The sequence below is a fragment of the Rutidosis leptorrhynchoides genome, chromosome 6, assembly GCF_046630445.1.
Source record: "Rutidosis leptorrhynchoides isolate AG116_Rl617_1_P2 chromosome 6, CSIRO_AGI_Rlap_v1, whole genome shotgun sequence".
Classification (NCBI taxonomy): Eukaryota; Viridiplantae; Streptophyta; class Magnoliopsida; order Asterales; family Asteraceae; genus Rutidosis; species Rutidosis leptorrhynchoides.
Genome location: NC_092338.1, coordinates 27,617,326 through 27,628,486, shown reverse-complemented (window position 1 = coordinate 27,628,486; position 11,161 = coordinate 27,617,326). Strand labels below are relative to the sequence as shown.

At 32.7% G+C, this 11,161-nt stretch overlaps 2 protein-coding genes across 2 annotated transcripts; both read left to right on the top strand.

The window, feature by feature from the left end:
• The first annotated feature begins 8,182 nt into the window (after positions 1–8,182).
• LOC139853507 (uncharacterized) lies at positions 8,183–9,262 on the top strand. The gene is made up of 2 exons (XM_071842898.1): positions 8,183–8,974; positions 9,029–9,262. The coding sequence occupies exons 1-2, from the start codon at positions 8,183–8,185 to the stop codon at positions 9,260–9,262; spliced, it is 1,026 nt and encodes a 341-aa protein (XP_071698999.1).
• A 1,083-nt stretch (positions 9,263–10,345) lies between these two features.
• On the top strand, positions 10,346–10,837 carry LOC139853506 (uncharacterized). Its single transcript, XM_071842897.1, has one exon. It carries the CDS (start codon positions 10,346–10,348, stop codon positions 10,835–10,837), a length of 492 nt encoding a protein of 163 aa, XP_071698998.1.
• The last annotated feature ends 324 nt before the right edge of the window (positions 10,838–11,161 follow it).

Below are 11,161 nucleotides of genomic sequence, written 5' to 3'. Positions count from 1 at the left end.
CGATTATATACTATCTCACATTTTAGACCTTATTCATTCGTTCGTCCGAACCGCCAATCATCCCGGAGTAATAGGAGAAGTCGACGAGCTTCGCGCTCAAATAGTAACTTTAGAGAATATGATGCACAACTTGCAGGCATCACGGGCAGCACCGACAACACCACCAGCATCAGCACCAGTACCATCAACAACCACATCCGCACTGCAAACCTCAACTTCACAATCTGTTCCACGAGCATCAACGTCGTATGCACCATAGATACCAAGGAGTACTAATAAAAATCAACGATGAAGTATTGATTCATAACTTCATTAGAGAACTATTAGGTGGTGATTATGTAATCTCTAAAGTCTTAGAGATTATTTATTCTAGCTCAAACTGAAAAGCAAATGAGATTAATATCATATTAATTCATTAAATCCATGATTACATCTGAAGAAAATATATTTGTATATATGTTTTCGTAAAGATTGTAATTAAAAATTCTTTTGCACAAACTGTTAATGGTGAAAATATTTTAACGGGTAGGTAATACCCGAGGAATATTTAGATTTCACATTAATAAGTTACACTGTACATTCTTCGAATCTGATTCAACAGTCATTTACTATCCTACTTACATCCACAGATATACGAATCCTTTCACCACAGAATAACCATTTTCATTCAATTTCATATTTAGATTTTAACTTATCAAAATCCAACAAGTGGCATAATGAAGAAAACATTGGACAAAAATAAAATTTGTTAGAAACAAACAAATTAACTATGAGGAATTTTGTTAAGAATCCATGCTAACAAAATCCTAGCTAACTGTTCCTAGCTAACTGTTAATTCCTTATTACATTTTAATTATCGCAATTTATTTATCGCAATTTATTTATAGCAATTTTAATTCTCGCAATTTTATTTATCGTCATTTAATTTTTGTTATTTATTTTACGCACTTTAATTATCGTCATTTAAATACTGTTATTTACGCATTTTAAATATCGGGACACGTATACAATGTTTTGACATATCATATTGACATCATCTATATATATTATTTGGAATAACCGTAAGTCACTCTATATGCGGTAATGCTCGAGTTAGCATATAAAGGGTTGAGGTTGATTCTAAAATAATATATATACTTTGAGTTGTGATCGAGTCTGAGACATGTATACAATGGGTCACGATACGTATTAATTAATTCGAATATTATATATTAAACTATATATGAATTATTGAATTACTAACTGTGGACTACTAACTGTGGACTACTAACATTAGACAATTAAAATGAATTAAAATATTGATTATAACATATGAAACTAAATATTTCTTCAAGTTTACCACTTGATTTCATCTTAAACCTCATTTGTATCTTGACGATTACAATCTACGTTCAAACCTTTCATGATTCTTGAAAATACCTCAATCGAGAAGATGAACCAACCGCACTTCATCTATGGAAGAAAAGATTGATGCATATAGTTATGCACCTGAAAACACACGGAACCTGAGTAAACGTTTAACACGTATCTGTGCTAGCTCCTTTGGCGTTGTTATTACCGAAAATAACTTTGCAATTCCTTTTCAAATTAGCCAATTTTGTCACAGCTCCAGCAAATCAACATCGACCTTTCATTCGAATAAGTCTTATTAAAACTTTGATATATACGTTTGCCCTTTCATCATCGTTATCGAAGAACCGATTATATCCCACCACATTAGCAGTAAACTTACCAGCAACTTCATTACTCATTGGCCTAAGTCTCTCTAAAAAACCATTATATTTGTTCGTTAAAACCCTATCGTGTACTTATCCGCATCTGATAACAAGAACTGCCATACCAAGTACCAGGAATTAGCAATCAGTATTTTGAATCTCGCAGTGTTTCTACAGCAATAGTTATATGTATACATATAATATTTATCTCTTAGAATTATGACCTTTCATTCTGAAATTTTGAAAAAAAACACCCAGTCTGCGAATAAATACTCTGAATTTTAAAAAGTTGAATGAAGCAACAAAAACTGTAAACGATCTTAACAACCAAAAGTTTGATGATGAAGAATTGTATGTTGGCAAAGCACAGAAATGTTGGAACTGAAAAACGGATTGAGAAAACCATGAATGAGGATGTGGAAAAATCACAAAGACTAAACCTGCCTTCAAAGAATCCAAATGATTCAGTATCTGCTGAAGTCATTAATAAATAATTTGCTCCTGACTGTACACTTTTACGGACAAATCTTCATCATCATCCATCGATATTAGAAATTCTAAGATATCATCATATCTTTCATTATAAATATCCTCGATATTTCTGAAGATATTTTCATAACTATTCTTACCTGAAATCAATTATCTCTTCGCGATATCAGTGATACACCAAAAAGGAAACTATTTAGTTTCTAGAATCTGAAAAATTCAAATTTAAAATATGAATGTTTTTGAAGTAGTGTTGGGAACTGAAGCATGAGTTAGTATAATATAATGACACTTGATCAACGTGATTATATTACAGTAAGTCATGCTGAGTTTCTAATGAAACTTGATGATTCACAGACCATAATTTCATCATGTACTATGTTACACGACTCTTACATTCTACCTAATCTCCAAACATATCGAAAGCATATCTTCCTGATAGTTCTATCTTTTCTCTTGAATTCTGATAATTTAATCAATCAAGATTGTCCTATTACAATTTCTCTCTTAGAACATTAGTCATGTTCATTTGAAACTTCATACCTACGAATTCTGGGTCATTATTCACTTGACTTAAAGTCGATAAGAGAAAAACAAAAGTATGGAACTCCAAAAATATAAAGGAAACGAAAGTGAATGGATTTATAGTGAAATATTCGACAGAGTAATCGAAACAGATCATTGCATTTAACCAAAGAGGTTTCTAATTTCTTTAATTACCGAAAAACCAAATCTTATTACGAAGATTTTCTCTAAATTTCAGAAATCAGCCGTATCTACATCAAAAGATATGACGAAACTTTATTTTCTCATTTCACTCTTTTATGATAACTTCATTCGTACTCTTTGGATAATCGAGTTATTTTATCCTTATTACTCAATGGTAATAAAACTCTGTTTATCAGCTCATATGAGTCATGAAAACATACGTATTGTCAGTCATGATGATTCCACTCAAATTTCGGGATGAAATTTCTTTAACGGGTAGGTACTGTGACGACCCGGAAATTTTCGATCAAATTTAAACTTAATCTTTATATTATTTTGACACAATAAGTAAAGTCTATTAAACTGAGTCTCAAAATTTTTGAACTATTTACATGGAAAACATTTTACCTGTGACTACTTCTGACGATTCACGAACCTTTAAATGCAAATAGGAATGTACATATAAATAATTATAAGTATATATTATAAATTAAACTATTATGTGATTTAATTATCATGAAAGATAACTTAAGATAATTTAAAAATCTGTTATTTAAAATTGCTTATTTAATTATAGAAAATATATTAAATTTAATTATGAATATAGTTTTTATAATAATATTGTTATTATTTTCAATATTAATATCAATACTAGTATTATTAATATTATTTTAAATATATAATCTATAAATATGAATTGATATATATAAGTTGTTATAGTATTATTATTATTAATATCATTATTATTGTTAATAATATTAGTTTTATTATTATTATTATTATTATTATTATTATTATTATTATTATTATTATTATTATTATTATTATTATTATTATTATTTTTATTATTATTATTATTATTATTATTATTATTATTATTATTATTATTATTATTATTATTATTATTATTATTATTATTATTATTATTATTATTATTATTATTATTGTATTAGCTATTATTATTATCATCATTAATAATAATATTATTATCACTACTATTATATTGTTATAAATTTTTATTATTATTATTTATAATATTAAGTGTATTATTAATATAGTTATATTTATTAATTATTGAGATTAATTATAATTAATATATATATATATATATATACAAATTTATTTATATAAGTTATAAAAATACAGATATATATATATATATATATATATATATATAGTTACTGATTTAACAAGTCTATTCCATCTCTATCATTTTTTTTCTCCTATCTTCTGTATACTCGTGATTTTCTTGTCGACTAAATTTTTGCTATAAAACAATTGTGTATTCAATCAACTCTGCCTTCTTCTAACACTTATCAATATTCAATTATCAATCAAATTAAAAACAGAAACTATTATTGCTCGTACCTCTGTTATTGGCAAAATTTTCAAAATCTTGAAATTTTATCAATTCTCAAAATTTATAAGTGTAATTATGTTAGGAATCCTTTACTTAATCTTTCTTCAAAATCTCAAGTTTCAATTCTTCATAACGAGATTTAATTTCGGAGTCAAAGTTATTTTACAAAAAGTCAAACTTTGTGTTCATCGCGAAATTCGTAATCGTTTCGATGTTTTCAGTTAAATTGACGATTGATACAGTTTCTAGGAACGATTTGAAACAAAATTCATGTTATAACCTTTGTCTATAACAACCTAAATATCAAAATCAATTTTTTTTATGCTTACAGCAATGAGCTGTTGGGAATATTTTTTTTATTTTTTTTTCTTTTAATCTAATTACTCACAAATACTAGTCTCTATGTTGAATATTAAATCTTAAAGTCGATTTTGTAATTGTTACTAAGCTTAAAATGGTGATTGAATCGACTAGTTATTTGTGAAGAAGAAGATGATATAAGATTACGGGTTTTAAATAATTGAAAGGGTATTAAATTAGAAAAGTGAAAATAGCTGGATGGTCATGGGTGTTTATGTGTGAGTGGGAGTTCTCGGGTTCAAACCCGACTAGTGGCAACTATTTTTTTTAAAGCTTTTTGGAGGTAGTTTTCAAACCAAAAATCTTTATTATTATTATTATTGTTATTTTTACTTGAATATAAATTTTATTCATTTATATTATCATGGTATTAATTATTATTATTATTATTAGTAGTATTAGTATTATTATTATTACTAATATTGAAATTATGATTATTATTATTATTATTATTAATTATGGTTATTATTATTAAGTAAATTATTATTATTATTATTATAAATATTAATACAAGTTATATCATTATCATTAATATGTTAGTTATTATTATTAACTATATTAGTATTATCATTTAAAAACTAGTAGTATTATGATTACTAATATTATTATTTATAGTATTATTATCATTGTATTATTTTTGCTAGTAATATTATTATGATTCCAAGAATATTAAACATGTTAATTTATAATAAAAGGTGTTATGATAAATATTAGGAAATTGATTATAATTATAGGAATACATGTAGATTATGATTATGAATACAAATTAATGTTAAAAGAAAGGACATCATTACTGAGTCAACTCAGTCCTAACAAAACACACTATTTATAGCAGTTCTTGACACAGGGTCTTACTCTGTTTGGCTAAAGAGACCGGTAATCTTTGTAGTTTGTCACGTTGGCATACAATGTCTACTCGTTTCCCCTTCCCATCCTCTCCCTTCACCTCCTCCACTCCGACTAGACCTGCTCACCAACAACACATTTCTAATGAAGATATTGAGGAAGGGGAGTGGATTCCTGTAGAAAGAAAACAAAAAACATCCCCCAACAGAAAATATAACTACATTCGAGATCTTATACACAAATATGGAACTCATAATCGTCACCACTACTCCTCAAACTCCACCAGAAAATTTCAAAATCATCATGCCACCTACCCTAATAACATCCCGTTACAGAGCATTCACCACCCAAACTCACTGATTTTAATCATGTTCTTTAACTTCCCAGAACACTGGGGCCAGAATGACCTACAAACCTTTTTCAAAAGATACGGAAACGTCTCGAATTTGTTCATCCCTGCCGGAAAAACATTACAAAATGGAAAAAAGTTCGGTTTTGCTAGATATTCTGACATCCTAGATGTTGATTTTCTGCTTAAGAGATTGAACTCTATCTATCTAAATGGCAACTGGCTTCGTGCCTATCGAGCCCACGATAGAAAGAAGAACACTGAGCACCTCAATAATTAATCCAAGCTTCACCCTGGAAAGAAATTTTTTGCCTCAACGCTGTCCCACAAAACCTCAAATCAAACCAAATCCTTTTATATACCCAAAAATACGGCGATCCCTAAACCTGCAACAGATGATGTCTACTCGATCAAACCTGTTAACGAGTATAATGATGATCGTAACTATAAGGAAGCTTTGAATCTGAAACATACCTCTAATCCTGCTTCCAAACCCCGTGTTATCATCCTGGAGGCTGAAGAGTCAAACAAGAAAATTCTTAGGTATGCAATCATAGGGGAAATTACAAACATTGACCTTGTTGAAGAATTTCCTACTTTATGCACAGCCGAAGGCCTCTCAAATTTTAACATCAAATACCTAGGTGGCCTCGAAATATGCCTTACCTTTGAAGATGATAACATGGTGAACAACGTCCTCTGCAACGAAAATCACATCTTGAGAGATTGGCTCAAAAACATCTGTAGGGTAAATGATAAAAGCTTCAAATCAGCTAGGCTATCGTGGATTACTATAAAAGGGGTCCCCATAAATTGTTGGTTGGAAAATAATTTCAAGAAGATTGCAAGTTGGTACGGTACCGTTCTAGATACATATAATTGTGATTTTAATGGGAACCAAAACCTGGTAGTCAGAAAAGTCCTGATCAAATCTTGGAGTAATGAATTGATAAACTCTACCATTGAAGCCAAAGTAGATGATGGAAGCATATTTTATGTCCAAATCATCGAAGATGTAAAAGGTATCGTTGAGATTGATATGGAGGAAGTAGAATCTGTCACAAACTCATCCGAACTCAATAGCAACTATGATCAAGTCTCCGAGCCATCTCAACCTAAATTCAAAAACAATGAAGAAGAAGCTTGGCCACCGGAAAAGGATAACCCTTCCGGTGACGGTGCTGACAGAGAATCGAAAGCTTTTGCCACATCAGCCGATTTCTTTGAAATTAATTGCGGTGATTCAAATCCCAAATTGAACGGCTCAATAATATTAAATGAAGAATCTAAAAGCTGCCCCTACCAAGATCAAGCGGATGTTGGGAATCACATTAACATTGATGATTCCAGCGACTCTTCAACATCGGTGAACAATTCCCCAATTAATGGCGAAAACTTTGGAACTCTTCAACCACCAGTATATGATAGCACCTCGAAACCTGTGGACTACCCAAATTGCTCTGTACCCATTAATGTCCAAGCCCACTCTAATCTGGATAAATCAAATCTTGGGCCTGACCCAACTGAAATTTTCCCCACTAGCTCAATTAAACTCCCTAATTAGCCCATAGGCCTGGCAAACAATTGTTTTCAACCTGAACCCAGTTCCTGAGCACACTATCGTTAATTATGTTGCTGACCGATCGAGTAAGATGTTTAGAGAGAAAAAAAGTAAACCAAAAGACGAACCTCATCTAAATCTCTCTCTGAAACCACATGGTCATATATCAGGAGATGGAATTCCTCTTCCAAGATACTTAAAGCTAAATCACAAGCAAGAAACCCCAATAGAAAACAATTGCGGTCGAAGAAAAAATTGAATTCAGGCTCAATTGGACTCACTGTACAAGGTACACAATCTTTGTCAAATAACTCTCTAAACTGTGATGATATTGGTGACATTCCTGGCTTATCGGGGAGGCAACCCCAGGAATCTGAGGTGCTCCTCTGTCTCTCCTCATATACATCATGTTTTAATTTAATTGTTTAATTATGATGATACTTTCATTAAATATTAGAGGTTTAGGGTTAAATGATAAAAATAAGTTTAATTGGCTTAAGAAAGTTTGTTTGCAACAAAAACCAAATGTTATTGCACTTCAGGAAACAAAAACAGAAAAAATTTCTGAATTATGGATAGAAAAGATCTGGGGTAATAGTGATTTTAAATATGCTTTTAAGAAATCAAATGGGTACTCGGGTGGGCTTTTAACTGTTTGGGATCCTTGTCTATTTTCTGCTAACCGAGTTGTTGAGCGTGACTCCTTTATTGCGATAAAAGGATTTTAGAAAGATGTAGGTACCGAGCTCGTATTAGTAAACACATATGGACCTCAAAACGACTCAGATAAAAAGAAAATGTGGTTGGATCTAGCTGAGATAATGATGTATGATGGGGCTATGTGGGTCATTTTTGGGGATTTCAATGAAGTTAGATTTGGTACTGAAAGAAAAAACACGGACTTTTGTGGAAAAAGAGCAAAACTTTTCAATGATTTCATAAAAGATAACTCTCTGATCGATCTTCCATTAGGTGGTAGAACCTACACGCATATCAATGATGATGGTAGGAAATTCAGCAAATTAGATCGTTATCTCGTCTCGGAAAATTTCATTCAACAGTGGCCGAATATCAATGTTTTGGTGCTAGACAAGAAACACACTGACCACTGTCCTTTAATCTTAAAAGATGGTGATTTAGACTTTGGCCCTAAACCGATTAAAGCATTTGACGAATGGTTGAAACATAAAGACTCGTACGATGTGGTCAAAAATGCATGGAACTCCAAGATAATCAATAATAAGCCGGATTGTATTTTTCGGGAAAAGCTGAAGCGTGTCAAACAAGAACTTAGGAAATGGTATGCAACCTCGGATGGTAAATTGAAAGCAGAAATTGAAGAACTTTCAAATTCGGTAAATGACTGGGAAAGGCAGGCTGAAATCACAAACCTTACTGATGACCAACATGAGCAATGGATGAAAGACCGTGAATGTTTAAATCAAAAAGAGAAAACGCAAATTGAGATGCTTAAACAAAAGGCGAGATTCAAATGGGCCCTTGAAGGTGACGAGAATAGCAAGTTCTTTCACTCATACATTCGCTGGAGAAATCAGAAAAATAATATTCACGGTGTAAATGCCGGCGGGGTTTGGTCCACTAATCCTTCAATTATTAAATCTGAAGCTTTTAATTTTTTCTAGGGACTTTTCAAGAAACGCAATTCCGAGACTTGGATGCTTAACCATTGGGATGGACCTAAGCTCGAAGTCCACATGTCAGAAGCCTTAGAAGCTAGATTCACCGAGACTGAAGTTATTGATGTAATCAAAGGATGCGGTAAAAACAAAGCGCCCGGCCCGGATGGTTTCAATTTAATGTTCTACTCTAAATTCTGGGACATAATCAAAGATGACCTCTTAAATGCAATCAATTAGTTCTAGGATACAGGTCACATCTCTAATGGCTGCAACGCTTCCTTCATCACCCTCATCCCTAAGTTTAAGGACCCTCTCAATTTTTCTAATTATAGACCCATTAGCCTTATCGGGAGTTACTACAAAATACTTTCAAAAATCCTTGCAAATAGAATCAGGAAAATAATCCCGGGCTTGATAGGTGACGAACAGAGTGCATTTATTTCCAATAGATACATTCTTGATGGCGTCCTAATCGCCCTCGAAACCATCAATGACCTAAAATCTAGAAATCAAAAAAGTTTTATTTTCAAAGCTGATTTTGAAAAAGCTTTTGACTGCTTGATTGGGACTTTCTTAGGACTATAATGAATTCAATGGGGTTCGGGTGTAAATGGATCAATTGGATTCTCTCGTGTCTTAATTCGACCTCTATTTCTGTCCTAATTAACGGGTTGCCCACTGAACAATTCTTCCCCAAAAGAGGTGTAAGGCAAGGAGACCCACTCTCCCCTTTCCTTTTCATCATTGCTGGGGAAGGTCTAAACTAACTTCTAAAAATTGCTTCCACTAAAAAGTTAATTAATGGGGTCGAGGTAGGAAATGATAATTTCATTGTCTCTCATCTACAATACGCGGAATATACTATCATTTTCGGTAAATGGAACAAAGCTGAAGTAAGAAATATTTTAAAAATACTCAAATGTTTTGAGGATCTTTCGGGTCTTAAAATCAATCTTTCTAAAAGTTGTGTTTATGGAATCAACATGTCAAGCTCGGAACTAAATAACTTAGCTAGGTGATTTGGGTGTAAATAGGGTTCCTTTTCGTTTAACTACCTTGGTCTCCTAATTGGTGCAAATCTAAAACTTCAAGATAGTTGGTCTCCTATTTTTGAAAAAGTTAAAAAACGTCTTGCCGATTGGAAAGCTAAAACCATCTCGTATGGGGGCCGACTAACCCTAATCAAATCTGTGTTAAGTAGTCTTCCCCTTTACTATTTTTCTCTTTTCAAAGCCCCATTAAGTGTTATTAAAGTGCTTGAAGATATGCGTCGAGATTTGGGGGGGGGGGGGGGGGGGGGGTTCTTCCGATGAACGAAAAATGGCTTGGGTAAAATGGAGTCAAGTGCTACTACCTTATGAAATTGGTGGCCTAAACGTTTGCTCTCTAAAACTAAAAAATTACTCCCTTTTAGCTAAATGGTGGTGGAAATTCCTTACAAACGGAAATTCCTTTTGGGCCCGTGTTATCAAAAGTATTTATGGGAAAAATGGTGGGTTGGGTTGTGTGTCTCCACTAGCAGAAAATACTCTTAAAATTTTTTCAGAGCGTGTTTGGTCTAATATTATTAATCTCAATCAAACCCTAACCAAGTTAGGGTTTAATTTATCTAACCCGTTTGTCAAAGATGTAGGTGTTGGTTCAGACACTAGATTTTGGAACGACATTTGGCTTGGTAATATACCTCTTAAAGATGCATTCCCCAGGCTGTTTCGACTCAAGTCTAACAAAGATGTTGATGTGGCCGATCGCATCATCTTCGTCGATGGATCTGATCGCTGCTCTTGGTCTTGGTCTGCCCAACCTAGGTAGCGGACTGATGATGAATTGATCGACCTAACGAGCACCATTAAACACCACTATTTCTCCGGGAACTCTTCTGCCTCTTGGTCCTGGACTCACAGCAACACTGGTATATTCACTACAGACTCTATCATGCATTCCCTTACTATTCTCTCAGCTTCTAATCTCACACCTTCCCCCCCCCCCCCCCCCCCCACGGTCCTCAACCCCTTCGTTCCGCAGAAAATTGGTATCTTCATGTAGAGAGATAATCTAAATAGACTCCCTGTCCGTACTGAACTCGACAAAAAAGGTATAGACCTACACTCTACTAGATGTCCGGTATGTGACGAC